General features: G+C 37.8%; 2 protein-coding genes across 4 annotated transcripts in view; one reads left to right on the top strand and one right to left on the bottom strand.

Moving 5' to 3' along the window:
• The first annotated feature begins 226 nt into the window (after positions 1-226).
• On the top strand, positions 227-9,784 carry rmnd5b (required for meiotic nuclear division 5 homolog B). 2 transcript variants are annotated; one of them, XM_082178513.1, is made up of 10 exons: positions 227-302; positions 1,098-1,274; positions 3,222-3,364; positions 3,868-4,005; positions 4,162-4,262; positions 4,910-5,076; positions 5,317-5,482; positions 6,175-6,277; positions 6,862-7,016; positions 7,914-9,784. In XM_082178513.1, exons 2-10 carry the CDS (start codon positions 1,136-1,138, stop codon positions 7,975-7,977), a joined length of 1,176 nt encoding a protein of 391 aa, XP_082034639.1. In that variant the 5' UTR covers positions 227-302; positions 1,098-1,135; the 3' UTR covers positions 7,978-9,784. The 2 variants fall into 2 exon arrangements, with proteins under 2 accessions (XP_082034639.1, XP_082034640.1); XM_082178514.1 differs by having other exon boundaries at positions 284-364.
• Positions 9,785-12,695: 2,911 nt separating this feature from the next.
• Positions 12,696-17,747, bottom strand: part of n4bp3 (NEDD4 binding protein 3) — a 28,563-nt gene continuing 23,511 nt past the window's right edge. For both annotated transcript variants that reach the window (XM_082178152.1, XM_082178151.1), the window contains exons 3-5: positions 16,516-17,121; positions 15,406-15,669; positions 12,696-14,220 (exon numbers count right to left, since the gene is read on the bottom strand). In XM_082178152.1, the coding sequence (XP_082034278.1) occupies positions 13,663-14,220; positions 15,406-15,669; positions 16,516-17,121 (1,428 nt within the window). In that variant the 3' untranslated portion in view covers positions 12,696-13,662. The remainder of the gene's footprint in view (positions 14,221-15,405; positions 15,670-16,515; positions 17,122-17,747) is intronic.

The following is a 17,747-nucleotide window of genomic DNA, read 5'->3' as shown; positions in this document are numbered from 1 at the left end:
ACACAAAACCCTTCTAGTTTGCTGCTTTTAGATGGTCTCCAGTCTGGTGCCTGGTTTTATAGACAACTTTGAAACTAGTAAGACTGGGAAACCATCCAAGACCATCAAACTGGCCAAAGTTGTGATTTGTACACATGTATCGAAAGTGTGTTTGTGCTTTGTTGTTCTTACTTTTGAGGTAAATACATTTACACCTCCAGGCCGCAGGTGGCAGCAGAGCGTCAAACACGCACGTCACTCCAGAAGAACAGACCCACTGCTTCGCTTCAGGGACGTCTGCTGGTCAAGTGGTGTCAAAACAGGCAAGAACATCATGTATTATTTAATTTACGCGTTTGATACAACCTTCTAAAATTTGTTCGAGGTCAGTACTTGGCTGACATGATTTAAATACCATCGGTAGTGTCAAAGAACATGCTGAATTTGCGAGTTTTAGACTCGTTCCAATGGCTTGATGTTGTCCCGGTTATGCTAACAAGCTAACTGATTGTTTTGATTCTGTAGTATCTAATGTCAACCTACAATTTCAAAGATTTTCACAGTTTACTTCAGGTTGACATAAATGTAATTGCCGTGGCTTACTCAAACAGTTGAAATAAACTGAGAATGATAGATGTTGGCTATTTTAGCTCATCATTATGCAGTGTTTGGGCAGCATAACCCTGACCCCGGTAGAGGCTTTTTATACATTTGTTTTAAACCGAGAAATTCACTGTTGTTTATGATTGCTTGATTATACATTGATACAGTATTGCTTTTATACTAGATTCTATGTCAATATATATATACATATATATATTTAACTCATGGTGTCAGTGATTTTTTGGCAATCTTGCCTTCCCTGGAATCCATTTACTGACCCATTGGCTTGATTTAATCAGCACTCAGTCATGCTATATATATATACATATATATTAGTCCTAAGTTCCATCATACCAACCTGAACCAGATGATTAACACATTTATGTTATTGCATTTTGTGTTTTATTCAACTAATTCTTGGAACAGACAACCTAGATATGTGTTAGTAGACACCTAATGTAGTAGGTGTGTAATCTGTATTTTGAGGTTGACTTTTGTTTGACGTTGTTTTGCAGGACGTTGTGTGTGTGTGTAAGCTGTAACAGCTGTGCTGATGGAGCAGTGTGCGTGTGTGGAACGGGAGCTTGAGAAGGTGCTACACAGGTTTGTCACGTATGGGCATCAGTCAGAAGAACGGCTGGATGAACTCCTGAGGAACGTCTGTGAGCTGAGGAGTCGATTGGTTGCCTACGGTGAGCTCCGAGTCTGCTTGGACACCATCATTTGTGCTTTGGTACAATATGAGCCTCTGGTAGTTCGATATCTATACCTTAGGCAACAAAACAACTATTGGTGACTGATGAAATCAATTCTTGGAGATTCATTTGAATGACGCACATGTGACATCAGTCAGATATCAATCAGAATATATGTGTAGTTACACTTTATTGTAAGGTGTCCTTGTTAGAGTGTAGTAGTGAGTCATTTTAATGAACTACATGTACATGCTATAGGGTTAGGGTTTGGTTTAGGGTTGGTTGCATGCAATGGTAACACTTTACAATAAGGTTTCATTAGTTAACATTATTAAACTACATTACTTAACATGAACTAATAATGAACTGCACTTCTACATAATTTATTAATCTTTCTTAATGTTAAATAATTTCAACATTTACTAATACATTTATTAAAATCAAATGTTGTGTTTGTTAAAGTCCCCCGTGGTGAAAATCAAGTTTTTAATGTTGTTTAAATGTCTATGTGGTGTTTTTAATGTGCTGAGCCATTGCTGATTATTTTCTCCTTAAACGGAAGTTTAAAAAAGACAGTCTCAAAAACGAGGTTTGAAATTGCTGCTGTTTCTGATGTCACAAACTACCTTGCAACCAATCCCGTCAATGTGCCGGCGGGCTTTAGCAAATCATTAACAGCGAACTAGAAGGGGAGTCTCAAAAGATGCCAGGTTATCCCGGTATATTTCTTTGTTTATATGAAAATCCGGGTAGATTTAGTAATATAGCGGGTGTATGATGTATATTATGATGTTATTATGAACTAAATGGCTTTCTCCACTGACATTCTGAGTTGTTCAAATGATTGTTAGAAGGCAGACCGAGATGGCGAATGGGAACATAGTTTGTGTAACATTAGCAACACATTATTAGCTGTTTGATAACATAGTCAAGCAAAAGGCTAATCATATTAATTACCGTTATGTGTCTGACATTGTAAAGAGCGATATCATTGTGCAGCGTTTACCTCAGTAAGTGAATCTGTGAGCTGGCGTGAGTGGAGGCGGGGCTAATTAGCATATTAATGGTTCCGCGTATACTAAATGAAGCAAGGGTGTAGAGTTGGATTCAAGGTATTTTAAGGCGTGAAGAATTTTTTTTCATTGGAAAAAACGTTTAAATATGTCAATTTGGTGATCAAAGATGAGTTTTAAGGGATAAAATTATTGACTTTAACATTAGTTAATTCACTGTGAAGTAACATAAACAATGAACATCTGTATTTTATTAACTAACGTTAACAAATACAGTAACAAATGTATTGCTCATGGTTAGTTCCTGTTAGTTAATAAACTAATGTTAACAAATGAAACCTTGTAATTATGCATAATTCATAGTTATTACTGTGTAACTACATGTAACGTGTAACAAGGACACAAAGTGTTACCTATATAAGCATATTAATTTGTTAATTTGTTGAAGAATATGGTATTTCATTAATTTCCTTCCTCCTTTCATGCCTCATCTGCTGAATAGCACCACATTGGTACTGAAATTTGCTAAATGATGTTATCATACTTTGGTAAATTTGTGGTACAGTGGTACTGTTATAGCCTGCTATCAACTTGTGAGAGAGTGATTCATATGTCAATGCTTGTATATGAAAACAAGTCTAAAGAGGAGGAGGAGGAAGTCAACCAAGTGCCTTTTCAGCTTTGAAAAAAGCCTATTCAGTGACATCAAGTCAGGAACAATAGGTGTACTTTAGATGCCTGCATAAATAATAGCCTGCAGTGCAAACAAACATGCAATGTTTAGCTGAATAACCTCTAGCCCACACTTTAGGCTTGTAGATGGTTATATAAGCATAACTCTGTTACATAGATGAGTCACAGTAGAAATGTCTGTTTAGATCAAAGTTCGCTTAGTTGCTATATTTCATTGAACTCCATTCCTACTCTCTAGGTGTACAAGATGCGGATCTGTCAGTGCTCCATCAAACAATGGCCCAGTGCTGCAAGGAAATCAAAGAAACTGTGCAGATGCTCGCCTCTAGGCATAAGGACATCCATGGCAGTGTGTCCAAAGTGGGAAAAGCGATTGACAGAGTAAGAGTTTGATATCTGAATTCTTTATGTTGTTAATTTAATTACATCAATATTAACAGCACATTAAACCGTTTATCTAAGTCAAGGTTTCCCAAACTGGGGTTTGCGGACCCTTAGGAGTTTCGTGAGGGAACTGCAGGTCGTTCTTGATTGATGAAAGCTAATAAATAATTAAACCATAAAAATGCTCAAATAAATCACTTACTAATAAAAGGTTAAATATTTGATTTGTTTACCTGCAGCCATGTGACCATTATCTGGCATGAGAGAACCGTGAACATGAAAATACGTTGTTAAATTACTGCTTTGGACATTCCCAATCCCATTCCTCCTCTCTTTTCCCAGTAGTTTCTGATTGCTTTCTACTTTCTTTGATAAAAATGATAAAGAACTGCTCAAATTCTGTACTACATTGATAATGAAATTTGCCTTGTAGTATTATTTACCATAGTAAATAATGTGTGATTGAAAATGTGTATTAAATGCTGTGTTCTCTTGTCCAGAATTTTGATGCGGAGGTGAGTGCAGTTGTAGCTGAGAATGTCTGGGACTCTCCAGAGAGGCAGAAATACCTCAGTGAAACGATCGTAGAGCACCTGTATCGACAAGGCATGCTGAGTGTTGCAGAGGACCTCTGCCAGGTATGCTTTTCTTTTATATTATTCTAAAAATGTGTGTGTATTTCTGTAAAAATTGCTATACTTCATATTTATGTTAACTTCTGGAATCTGGATGTATAAGTGCTTGTATTTTGAGATCCTGGCATTGACATTGAGTGTTTCAATCTGACTTCACAGGAGTCTGGTGTAGTAATCGACATGAGCATGAAACAGCCATTTCTGGAGCTCAACCGTATTTTAGAGGCTTTAAGAACACAAGATCTCAGACCAGCTTTAGAGTATGTGTCCTGTCTGTCTGCTTTCTACTGACCACTTTTACTTTTTATTTTATCCTCATGTACACAACATTTCAAAAGGTTTGGGTCAGTACAGATTTTTTTTCAAAACAAATTAATACTTCAGCAAGGATGCATTAAATTGGTCAAAAGTGACAGTAAAGACATCTATGTTTTCACAAAAAAAATGCTGTTCTTTTAAACTTTCTATTTGTTCTATTTGTTTGGTTTCCACAAAATAATAAGCAGCACAACTGTTTTCAACATTGATAATAATAAAACCAGCACCAACTGAGCAGATTAGAACGATTTCTAATGGCTGCTTCAAATTCAGATTTACCATCACAGGAATAAATTACATTTTAAAACTTATTTTAAATGGTTACACTATTTCACAATATTACTGTTTTACTCAATTTTTTTATATAAAAAAATGCAGCCTTGGAGAGCATGAGAGATTTCTTTCAATATATTAATACAATACTGACCCCAAACTTTTCTATGGTAGTTTATCTATGCACATCCTCTCATACCCTGGATTCCTTCAGAACATTGCATTGGATGGGGTGTGGCTTACAATATTGGTTTGTTGTTGTATATTTCAGGTTAGTAGTTTAATGGTTATTTTGGTTGTATGATTGCTGTGTTAGGTGGGCGGTGACAAACCGTCAGAGGCTGCTGGATCTGAACAGCACCCTTGAGTTCAAGCTTCACAGACTCTATTTTATCAGCCTGCTCAACGGGGGCATCAGCAAACAGCAGGAAGCTTTACAGTACGCACGCCATTTCCAACCGTTTGCCTCACAGCATCAGAGAGGTGAGGAAAGGTTCAGCCCTGAATTGATGAAAAACTTTAACCTCAACAAGGCTTTTATGTAAACGTGGGTGGAACCAAATCACAACTGAGACTGTTTTACCAGTAATGTCATTACTTGAAGCAGTTATTTTGTCCATTTTAAAGTTCTTAATGAATTGACAGCTGTATTACACTACCTGATTCATTGTTATGAACAAAGTCTGAGATGACATCTGAGCCTTGTTTGTGTGTGCTCTTTAGATATTCAGATCTTAATGGGTAGTCTAGTGTACCTCCGCCATGGGATCGAGAACTCTCCGTACCGAAGTCTGCTGGAGACGGATCAGTGGGCAGAGATCTGTAACATCTTCACACGGGACGCTTGCGCCCTGCTTGGACTCTCTGTGGAGTCCCCACTCAGTGTCAGGTCAGAACAAAAGTCTTAAATCTCTCCTCATCGTGTAGGATTTTAAACTTAGGCCCTAACCAATGATTACTTGGATGTCAAGCCTTCTGAAGAACGTCTGAATTCATTCATGTCTTCAAGTCTTTATACAAGTTTTAGATTACAAAACGCAAGGGTCTTGAGGCAAGCTTTTAAAAGTTTAACGTTAAAAAGGTTTAACTTGAAAGGCCACTTTTTGTAGTGTTTATTCAGTGCTTTACTCATATGCATAATGTTCTGTTAAAAAGTTTGGGATTGGTAAGATTTTGTTTTTGAAAGTCTCTTGTGTGAAAAATTACTGCATTTAAAATTTTAAAATTAAATTTTCAGCAGTTATTACTCCAGTCTTTAGTGTCACTTGATCCTTCAGAAATCATTCTAATATGCTGATTTGATGCTCAAGAAACATTTCTAATTATCAATGTTGAAAACAGTTGTGCTGTTTAATATTTTTGTTTTCAGGATTGTTCGTTGAAATGAAAGTAAAAAAATACAGCATTTATTTGAAATGGAAATCTTTTTGAAAACTTAAAAACTTTTGCAGTTTATCTATCTCCATGGGTGGCTTTTCTCTGTAAATATTGCTATTTGTATTGACAGTAAAAGCTTTTCTTAGCTTGAATTATATATGCTTTATTACTAAATCCTGTTTTGATTTTCTGACTCTCCATCAGTTTTGCTTCCGGCTGTATGGCGCTGCCTGTTCTCATGAACATCAAACAGGTTATTGAACAGAGACAGTGCAGCGGTGTTTGGACACACAAGGATGAGCTGCCAGTAAGTCTTTCTCTTTACCTTTAATGTTTGATCTAAAGGTTTTAAATGTCTAAATGTCTTTAAATATTTTTCTTGAATTGTAATGTGAAATGTTATATTAATTAGGGATGCACTAATGACTTGGAACAAGATTTGCTCTATACCAACAGTTTTTGTAAACCCTGATAATTAATTATACAACACAAATAATTGTTTAAAATAATTATTTACACAATAAAATCAAATCAAATAATCTCTATAGTATGTTTTTATGACCAGCTGAGATATGGAAAATAAAGTGATATTCATTTGTATATGGCAGACAAATTTAAACCAACGGACTACTAAAATTAAGATTGATAAATTACACATTCTATTCATCTCCTTATTCAGACTGTTCTAAGTTATTATAAACAGAAAACACTGAAACATAAAATAAACTGGATGAATTCATTATATGCATGTCTGATATGTGCTTCCTTTTTATTGGCCAATGATTGGCGAATACATCTGCTAATTTATAATTAATAATTAATAATTGTGGTAATTACAATTAATGCTTTATCAATTCATCCCTGCTCTCTGTGTTTGTTTGTGTGTGTTAGATTGAAATAGACCTGGGGAAGAAGTGCTGGTATCACTCTGTGTTTGCCTGTCCTATCCTGAGGCAGCAGACATCAGAGAGCAATCCACCCATGAAGCTTATCTGTGGACATGTCATATCCAGAGACGCTCTTAACAAACTCACCAATGCTGGAAAGTAAGACTCTGACTTGTGCATCACCTAGACACAAACGAAGTGTACTTCACTCTACATTTACTTTTAAAGTTTAATCTGTGCTGGCAAACTGACCCCAGACCGGATGCCTGATGATTTAAAAATTGCAATCTGCAGTTGTTGCTACCAGCAGTAGCGGTAATTGACAGATTAAGCTTTTCTGCACTTTTTAAAGATGAAGTGTGTCATTCTTTTAATGTTAATAAGGACCTACTGTGCTTTTTTACATTTTCAACTTTATTTAGTATGTAATGTTGCTGTTTGAGCATGAAAAAGGTCTGCAAAGTCACAAAACACAGTCACTCCAAAGCGAATTATTCTCTATATCAGTAAACACTGTTTTTGAACTCCCTGAAACGCCTCCATTGTAGTCCTGAGTTTTCTTGCGGGATTATACACGTCACAATATTCCTCATTCCAATCATTCCCGCCCAAGGCAATGCAAAACAAAGAGACGATGCCTGGTTGAGTTGCGTTAGTAGTGTGTTGAAACTCGCTTTTATGGTAAGGGGAGTAACATTTACGAAACGCGTTTGAAGCTATTGACCAATCACACGCACGCTGGTCCAGCTGACCAATCTGACCAATCTGAACACACTGCGCTTTTTGGAAGGAGGGACTTCGTAGAGACAGGAACTAAACAGTGTTAGTGACAGACTGGGAAGAGAGGTGCTGCAACAATGTAAAATATATGAAGAATAAGGTGTTTTTTGAACATTCAAGCATGAGAACCTATTAGCAACCACATAGCAATGCCCTGGCATCCATTGTTTGGTGCTATTAATCACCTTTTGAACCAATTTCATTGTTGTTCTTCAATGTTTTCAGTTCTAAATGTATTATTTTCCTCACTGACGATGTCTTAAACTCTCTTCCCAGGCTTAAATGTCCATATTGTCCTATGGAGCAGAATCCATCAGATGCCAAACAGATCTTCTTCTGATGTATTTTTTCGGAGCGTAGCCGAATGACGTGTTGAAGGCCTCTTGGAGCCGCAGTTAGAATGATCCTCATTCACTGGCATGACGAGCCTTCTGTGGCGGCTTCTCCCCCGTGACGCCACCTCCCTCTCCAAAGCTTTTAGTTGACAGAGGCCGGTGGCCATGGCAACATACCTGTAGAACCCGAGTCAGTAAGTGTACCTAACGAGGAAAAGATTGTGCGGATCATTCATTTGTTAACATGGCCTAGTATAAACAGGCTTTTATGAGTATGTATGTGTGTGCGCATTTCGCTTCCTCTTCGTTTGTTTTAATTGCAGAGTATTTTTAAGTTTCCATGATATATCACCTCTCTTTTTCTTTCTTTGTGACTTTTATTAAGCGAATGGGCGTGATGCATCTGTGTGGGTGACTTCTTGCCAGAAAATATCCACAGTTTCCTCTTTTGAGATCACATTTAAATTCATGAACGGGGGATTCTTTGCACGTGTACGTGATTGAAATGGGTTTTCAGTATGTATATTAAGAATGACAGAATAAAAATAAGGATTGGTGAACCGGTGCCTGTTGATTCTAAACAAATTACGTCTCTCTTCCCAATGTAATAAAGGCTGTAATTGGAGTGAATGGCGTTTTGATTAGTGCATCAGTGTGAATATTCATCAGAGATCAGAGGATTTGTGCGTGCAGATTGTGATCTTGTTCCTTGCGCTGGTCGGATGTCAGAGGAAACCTCTTTGTCCAAGCTATGTGTCTTGCTCTGTTTTTTTTTAGTTTAATAAATATAAAGCAGTGATTTGTGATGGTATAACTTTTCATTAGTATAATTACATATGTAATGTATTTAAACACTTGCACACACAGATTGGACTGGGCTTACATTAGCTCTCACAGCTTCGGGCTCCTCTGCTTACATAATCAAAACACACACGCTGATTCGAGAAATGCATCCTCTGCAGACAGTTGCATTAGCGATTGAATCTTTGCCAGCATAACGTAATGAAACTATATGCCCGTTAATGTACATTTGATGGTAGACTGACCGTGTTTTGACGTTCCCCATAAAGATGAGACTTTCCAGATGTTTCGCATTATCCCTGAATGTAAAGTTCACTGTTTATATCCGTATAGGTGAAGGGAGACCGTTGAATAATATTGTATCCCTCAGGATATTCATCAAATGCTCACTGGCTTTAACACAATGTAACTGCTAATTGTCCCGTTCCACTTTGAGATCGATATCTGGAAATGTGCATGCCGAAGCGGAATGTGTGGTTTGTAAATTGCTCTTTTACAGTGATTGAATGAAAATGACATTTCAAAGCCCTGCCCACCTCAAGCTTTTCTGACAGATGTGATCCAGACCTGAGACTCAGTCACCTATCAGAGAGAGAGAACCTTTCCCAGAGCTCTTTGACATTCTCGAAGGTCGGGCATGTACCAGCACACCTATGTTCTTCAGCAAACGATGTCTGATTATTTTTTTTCCCCCTCTATTTTGGTGAAGGCAAAGGCTGTCCTCTTGTTTAAAGCCTTTAAGAGGTGTGTGAGTGCTGTGTGGCCACTGACGTGCTGATAATAAACGTTGTCTGTTATTTCTTTTAGTAGACAATCATTTATTACCTCCCTGAAATTTGTAAGATCAAAGCAGAGTATTGTGAGTTTAAGGAAGTGTTTTCATTCAGTGATTGAGAAATGACTCTGCTTTCTCTACTAACTACTGCAAGGCAACTATTGTAAATATTTATCTTCTAACAGTACAGTATGTTTATTATACTTGCATCTAAATAATAAAAAGATTTATACTCAGCTTTTGAGTTTTCTGTCTGCCTCTACAAACAAGTTTTATAAATTAATACATTTTACGGTCTTCTTTTAGCCCTCTGAAGCATGATGCAGTTTTTAACCATCAAAAGTGCTCTAGAATATTTTATACCGAATATTATTATGCAATCATTTATCTTTTTTACTATCTATTATTATGCAAGAATGAAAATGCAATGATTATATAGGATCAAAAGTGAGAGTAAAGACTTTTACATTGTTTCAAAGATTTCTATTTCAAACAAATGCTGTTCTTTTTTACTTTTTCAAAGAATATAAAAAAAATGCATCACGGTTTCCATAAAATCATGTGACACTGAAAACTGGAGTAATGGTTTTTACTGGATTTTTGATCAAATATGCAGACTTGGTGAGCATAAAATACTTTAAAAACAGTTATGAACGGTAATGTATGTTCATAATTGTTGTAGGTTAATGGTTTATGACATGTTCTTTGCTTCACTAAAAACTGACTTTGTTTATTTGTTGATGTTATGGGCATAAAAATACTTCCTTACTGAAACTTGAAAACAATAGCCAGAAAACTGTTTTAAATGAGATGTTGACCCTTTACTCCCACAAGAGGGAAACCTCAGTTCACTGGAGAAGCTATAAGGGCTCACCATGTCAAGACATCATACAGTCACAATGGCCAGAAGGATATTTACTGGGATTTATAAAAAAAAAAAAAAAAAAAGACTTGCAGTTGTTTTGATTATTTTTATACTATTAAAGCTTAGTCTTTGTTGTAATAAAAAAGTTGACAATCTGTTAAAAAATTCCTTTGAAATTGTGACAATAACATACAGCAAAGTTTATGTTTTTCCCATTAAGGATCTAACTCTCACAAACCTTTATAAAAAACTTTACAGGTTTTCGCCTTTCAGCAGTGGTTCTTAAATCCGGTCATGGTGCATAAAAAAGAGAGCTTAAGTAGATAATGAACCCTAGGGGGCAAAGCTATGAATATAGATGAGATAAAAGCCGTATTTTTTCCTTTTTTGAAAATAAGTTCCATGTTTATTTAAATTAAATATATTTTTTTTCTCAAAAGCTAGTTTTTAAACTTAGCCCTGTTGCTTTTCTCACACTTTTAATAGCAGTGAACAACTTCTTGATTCTGAAGGAGCAACTTAAGTCTCTACCTGAAGACTGAATAGACAGACTCCTTATTGTCCGATTGACAATGGCCCATTCTGATCCATGAAGCACAAAATTCCTCTCGGTAAAGCTGGATCTGATGTGCAGGTGTGCAGGGCTGTGTCATATTCTTCCTCTGAGAGCTGGCCCACATGGATTCCCACAACTGCCCCTTACATGTTTGTTTATTAAATATTTTTTGGCTAATTTCTTATCATATGGAAATACCTGTCCTGAGATATCACGCAGAATAGTAGACCTAGTAGCCTACCTAAAATAAAATATGAAATTCTTATTATTTTTTGCCAATCAGAAGGCGCTTTCTGCCTGTCAATCATTTTGCACGTCGTAAGGGGGCTGTCCATATATGGGAAGCCGGAAGCGCTATAGATGAATTTGGACTTTCGTGAGTTCTTAAAGGGATACTCCACTTTTTGGGGAAATAGGCTCATTTTACAACTCCCCCAGAGTTAAACAGTTGAGTCTTACCGTTTTCGAATCCATTCAGCCGAACTCCGGGTCTGGCGGTACCACTTTTAGCATAGCTTAGCATAGATCATTGAATCGGACAGGACCATTAGCATCTCTTTCAAAAAAATGACCAAAGAGTTTCGATATTTTTCCTATTTAAAACTTGACTCTTCTGTAGTTACATCATGTACTAAGACCGACGGAAAATGAAAAGTTGAGATTTTCTAGGCTGATATGGCTAGGAACTATACTCTCAGTCCTGCGTAATAATCAAGAAACTTTGCTGCCGTACCATGGGTCCAGCAGGCGTAATGATATGACGCAGCGCCTGAAAATAGTCCCCAGCTCGGTAACTTCCAACGTGACCGGGACTAAGTTTGTCTAACCTATTAGACCTATTTTCAGGCGCTGCGTCATATCATTACGCCTGCTGCACCCATGGTACGGCAGCAAAGTTTCTTGATTATTACGCAGGTATAGTATAGTTCCTAGCCATATCAGCCTAGAAAATCGCAACTTTACATTTTCCGTCAGTCTTAGTACACGATGTAACTACAGAAGAGTCAAGTTTTAAATAGGAAAAATATTGAAACTCTTTTGGTCCTTTTTTTTAGAGAGATGCTAATGGTCCTGTCCGATTCAATGATCTATGCTAAGCTATGCTAAAAGTGGTACCGCCAGACCCGGAGATCGGCTGAATGAATTCGAAAACGGTAAAACTCAACTGTTTAACTCTAGGGGAGTTGTAAAATGAGCTTATTTCCCAAAAAAGTGGTGTATCCCTTTAAAGTCTATGGTTTGCAAGAAAAAGAGAAAAATAAAGAACACACCGACGAAAAAAAAAAAAGACGCAAGACGAGGGTGAACATCGGTAAAACATTTGCTGGAAGGAGCTTTAAAAGTGAAAATCGCTTGAAAACAGAAGCAGAGTGGAATGCGCACGTCCCTAGCTACGCCCCTGGTTACACCAAAGCGCAGGTTTGTAAAGAGGGGGCGTGTCTAATTCGACAAAATCTGATGTTATAAAAAGGTGTGGCATAGTCTATCTTTAAATGGATTGCGCATACTTTGACGTATTTACCACCAAAATCTGATTATAAAAGTAAAATAAATCTTTTAATTGGGCTGGACTCCTGGTCTATTCGAATCTGCAGTTTTTTTCTGCATATCCTGCAGTTTCTGTCAGGGCTTGGAGTCCAGCCCAATGAAAACACTGATTAAGGTTTGATAAGGGATGACTTTTATTAACATAATAAAATATAGTGTATGTGAAAGAAACTACTAATTGGAAGACACATTTTAAACTTTTATTTTACACTAACTGGAAGACACATTTTAGAGTTTTTTTTTACAGAACAAGGGGGGAATAATCTTCAGTCAATTTAAAGGAAATGGCAAGGTTTATGCAACTTTGAGGTAAAGAACACCATACGTGTATAGTACAAATCTATACAATTAGTACATGAAATAGAATATGAAATTCAGTAGTTTTTAACAATTAAGTCACAGTATAGTTGTCTATGTGAAGATTTAATACCGTAGGATCTAACCTTACTCTTACGATTACTGAAGACTTTTCGACAGTCCTGTGCACACAATGGCATCAAACTTACCAGAATTTTCGTTTCACATTCATGCAGATATTAACATCTTAGGTCAAAAGAACAGAAAAACCCAGCAGCGCACATCAATAGACATAGTAGCAGAAATGCTTCTATATGGATCAGCTGTTGACATTTTTTCCAATGCGAAGGAGAACTTGCACAAGTTGTGTGCATTTAAAGTGCATCATGCGTTTTAGGGAATGCACACTTAACTGATTTCATTCTTTGAATAATAGGATGTCTTGTATTATCCGGTACCTAAAGCCCAAAATATAGAATCAATTAAATAATAGTGCTTAGAACACTCCAGTCAAGCTAATTTAAAGCATCTATTGGTTTTTTATTAAACCATTGTAAATGATTTAGGATCTGAAAACAAATATTGTGTTTAAAATAAAATCTGAGATTATTTATCATTTAATTTTTGATTGGAGTTTTGATGATTCAGATTTTTCAACAAAATTCATTTAAATCCTTCTGTGATACAAAACAGCACATAATATTCAGCTTGCGCCTCTATTTGGTACACTTTTTGGTCAAACTTGTATAGATTATTTATTTATAGTTTATTCATTGTCTCAGAAGTGAAACGGGATCCAGAGCTGTTGTCGTCAATCTAATCTCAGATGCCAAAGATCATTTGCAAAGTCAGATTTCAGAGGACTCAATCCTCTCTATCCAGGGCAGACCAGTGGGCGGCTTTGCTTCCTCTTCTCCGCCCCCTGCTCCCCCCTCTTCCACTCTGGCCCAGCCCCCTCTCAGCATTGCCAGTTCTTTCTCTAAGGCCTCATTCTTGTGGTACATCTCCAGGTAGCTGGCCTGCAGTTCCTTCTGGTAGCGTATCACCTTCTCCTTCTCGTTCTGCCATGTACTTCTCTCATTTTCAAAAGCTGAAGTCTGCGCCTCGTTCTGGCGTCTTTCCAGCAGCAGTTCAGCTCTGAGACGCTCCTCCGTGGCACTGGCTCCTCCAGTCTCACCCGCATCCGCTCGAGTGTCCTCGAAAGCAGGCAAGGGACATTTCCGGCGGGCGCCCTGAAGGGCCATCTGTAGCATGTCGATCTGGCTGTCCTTGCTCTGGATCTGATTGCGCGCCTCGTGCAGCTGAGTCTTTAAGAGGAAGATATCGCTCAGCTTCTGTGTGACCTCTGCCTGAGAGTCCCGGAACTGTTGCTTCAGTAAAGCGATTTCTCCAGACTTCTGGCAGACCTATTAAATCAATAAAATTGAGTCATTCTCGCAAATATACATAGCCAAAAAACAATTTGAGAATATTGTTCATAAGAGGCTGTCAGTGATAGTTCCTATCCTTTGTTTTAATAATGCTAGGCTTATTAGGGGTTTGTCCAGATAGGCAATACAAATCTGTCTTTTTGTCACTCATTCAAATCCATTTAGTTGTTTGATGTCTGAACTGAGCAAATCTGAACCACCTCCATATGTAGTTATGTTTTTAGAAATCTGATTAAAGTCTGATTTTTGGAATTGCATTTAAATTCTCAACAGTCAGATCAGATTTCAAGTAGTTTTAATGTAATAGTAACAGTAGTAATAGTAGTAATCAAGTAACAGTAGTAATAGTAGTAATCAAGTAGTCATTCCATGATAATGTTTTTTTTAATGTGATGATTAACTATGGGTATGTTTACACGACAACAATGTACTAAAAACGGAAAAGTTTTTCCTTCGCATTTTTTGTGTACAGAGACCATTGTCAAAATGATCCCCGTTCACAAGGCTCAGCGAAAACAGTTAAAAACGCTGTATTATGCATGCCAGGCCAATAGATGGCGATGTCACTTTGTAAAGCAACACCACGCACCTATAGACTGATGCATGCGCATCGTTTTCACAAATTTGCGTTTTTTTTGTAGTTTACACGGAGCCGATAACAGTATCGTTTTCAAAATGTTTTACGTTTTTAGTTGAAAACGGTGTCGTGTAAACAGCCCCTACATGTAAGTCGTGATCTGTAAACAATTTAATTGGTCTTTTGAATGCTTATCATCTCTGTGATGAGATTCCCATACAATCTCAGGGGCAAAATTTCAATCATTCGTCAGTCTCTCTGTCTCTACAAAGACATTGACTTTTTTAATTAATTTTTTTGCATTTATGTCTCAAGTCATTACTATGGCAACTGATATATATCAGATATTGGCTACACTGTTTGAACAAACAGCTCTGGTTGCTTGTAAAATGACAGTGTGGACGGTCAGCTCTAAACATCTGATTTAGATTTTCAGTATGGTCAGCGTGAACAAACTAACAAGCAATACATGATGCGTCCCTTCATTTATCATCCAACTAAAGGTTACTTTTTTTCTTTTATCTCCTCCGAAGTTTTCTGAAATCCCCAAAGCTCTGAACAGATAGCTCTGACTTAATGCATACCTCCCATTGGGTCTCTTCCAGCTGGGGATTAATGTTCTGGCTTTGTCCCGCTGGGCTTTGACTCTTCAGGGTCTGGCACTCCAGCCTGACAGAATCCAGCTCCTCCTGCAGCCGGTTGCGTTCCTGCTGTACCTTATACAGCTGCAGCTGCAGGTTTCGCTGGGAACGCTGGGACTGCTGGGATACCTGGCGCAGTTTGGCGGTGTACAGGTGTTTCAGTTCTGTAACCTCCTTCTCCCAGAGCCGCTGCTTCCCTTCAAAAACCTACAAGAGCACACAAACACAGTTTTGAATATTTTTGTATCAGCTTTTTTTTTGTCATTCCAATTTTGTGTACATTCTATGGGCTGGATCACACAGAACGCGTTTTTGCTTTGAGAAATGCGAGATGCGGGCTGTGGAATCGGGAAAAAAGATTTTAACTTGAGCGCCTCGTTTTTAGAACGCTGTGTCATGTGCGAGACGCTGCAAACGACGCGAGTGCAACGGTTTATACACAACCGTCTAGCAAATGTGTAAAAGAAACAATGGAAAAGTAGCGTGTTTTCAGTGTTTTCAGGTTTGTTTAGTTTTTCAGTGTTATTTTTTAAACATCTTTTAGATGTTTTTAAGGTCTGTATTTAAGATGATTTAAACATCATTCTGTAAGAAATATTTATTTTTAGAATAAAATCAATCTCTCAGTTAAAAACTATATATTAAAAACTAAAAAGTAAAAAAAAGTTAAATATAGTTTTTAATATTATATATATATATATATATAATAAAAAATTTTTTTTTTATCTATTTAAAATGTATGAAATAACCCATTTTAAATGCAGTACACTACCCTTCAAAAGTTTACATTTTTTAAAGAAATTAATACTTTTATTCAGCAACTTTTGAAAATTCAGCTTTGCATCACAAGAAAAAATTACATTTTAAAATAAATAGAAAACAATTATTTCACATTTGTAATAATGTTTTTGTTTTTACTGTATTTTTGATCAAATAAATGCAGCCTTTGGTAAGCATAAGAGACTTCTTTTAAAAACATCCAAATCTTACCGACCCCAAACTTTTGAACGGTAGCGTATGTTTAATAGATCATGTGTTCTTGCAAATGCTGACCTGTGCAATGGCATCTTCGCTCTCATCCAAGTTCCTCCTCATCTGACGTAGCTCGTGCTCCTTTTCCTGCAGACGTTCCTCCAGGTCCCTCACCATGTCCTCCATAGAGTGTGACAGCTCGTAGGGGGGCGGGGCCTCGCTTCCATAGCACTGCAGGCGGTTCAGCGTAGCCATACTGTGACAGGACACGTCTGTGACTGTGGAAGCGGCTCCCTTGGAGCCCAGCGAACTGCGATCCAGTGAGCCGATGTGGTTGATGTGACCCATAGATGCGCTGATTTGTCCCAAGTGAGGGCGGAACGGCGGCCGATAGGGCGGCAGGCTGTTCATGGAGTTGTGTCCCGAGTCGGACGTGTTCTCCTCTTCCTGGCTGAGGCCCCGGGCTGCTGCTGCTAGCACTCCTTTTCTGGTGCTCGTGCCTGGCCGTGAAGGGGAGGAGGACGAGGAAGAGGTGGACAGCGATTTGGGCGCTGCTTTGGCATAGGATAGATGCATGCCGTTGGTTAAGCCGCTCTCTAGCTCCTCCGACTTGGAAGGGTAGAGGTTCTGCATGGAACTGAAGTTTTTGGGGGTGACCGGTTTAAAGGCGGAAGGCCTGAAACGTGGCTGTGAAATGACAGGGATAAGTCAATTGCAGCATGAGCATCAGGAGAATAGCTCTACACTTAAATACTGGAGCCATGCCAAACAACATAAAGTAATTTAATGTAGACCACTTTTACTTCCATATTTCTTCTGTCTCGCTGAGTTTCCTGCTCAATAACGTCACCTGAGGGGGACCATATTTGATTACAGAGATAAATTTAGCCAGTCAGTTAGTCTACACGCTGCTGGCCCGAACAGTTTATATGATTTATTTCCATTTGCGACTGGGGGGAGTAGCCCACCTATCAATAAATTACACTTGCCTCAGGGAGAAATATGGAGCCTGACTTGAAACACTGTCACAATTTCTGGATTTCATTGACAGGCTTTGAAACTACAACGAGTAACGTATTCATCTTGTTTTCATCCAGTCATTGTATTTTTAATACCTGCTCCTTCCGAGATTTGCTGAATACTTGCTGAAGCAAGTGCTGAAGGGTAAAAAAAAGTCTATAACTTTGATGAATTCACCCTTACTTTTCTGCAAAAGTTTTTTTTATGTCTTAATGAAAAAATATTAAGTATTTTTGCTGCATTCAGGTCTTTTTCGAATTAAATCTAGTCACATCTTTAGTCTCAACACAGTC

The sequence above is a fragment of the Leuciscus leuciscus genome (genome assembly GCF_965113295.1).
Source record: "Leuciscus leuciscus genome assembly, chromosome: 8".
NCBI classification, from domain to species: domain Eukaryota; kingdom Metazoa; phylum Chordata; class Actinopteri; order Cypriniformes; family Leuciscidae; genus Leuciscus; species Leuciscus leuciscus.
The sequence above is the reverse complement of the archived record's forward strand: the minus strand, read 5'-3'. Positions and strand labels throughout refer to the sequence as shown.

What these genes read in the sequence shown, in the direction of transcription:
- rmnd5b (XM_082178513.1), top strand. Translation starts at nt 1,136, where the DNA reads ATGGAGCAGTGTGCGTGTGTGGAACGGGAGCTTGAGAAGGTGCTACAC. An exon ending in GATCTCAGACCAGCTTTAGA is followed by an intron (nt 4,263 to 4,909) that starts GTATGTGTCCTG and finishes TTGCTGTGTTAG; the next exon opens with GTGGGCGGTGACAAACCGTC. An exon ending in TGCCTCACAGCATCAGAGAG is followed by an intron (nt 5,077 to 5,316) that starts GTGAGGAAAGGT and finishes TGTGCTCTTTAG; the next exon opens with ATATTCAGATCTTAATGGGT.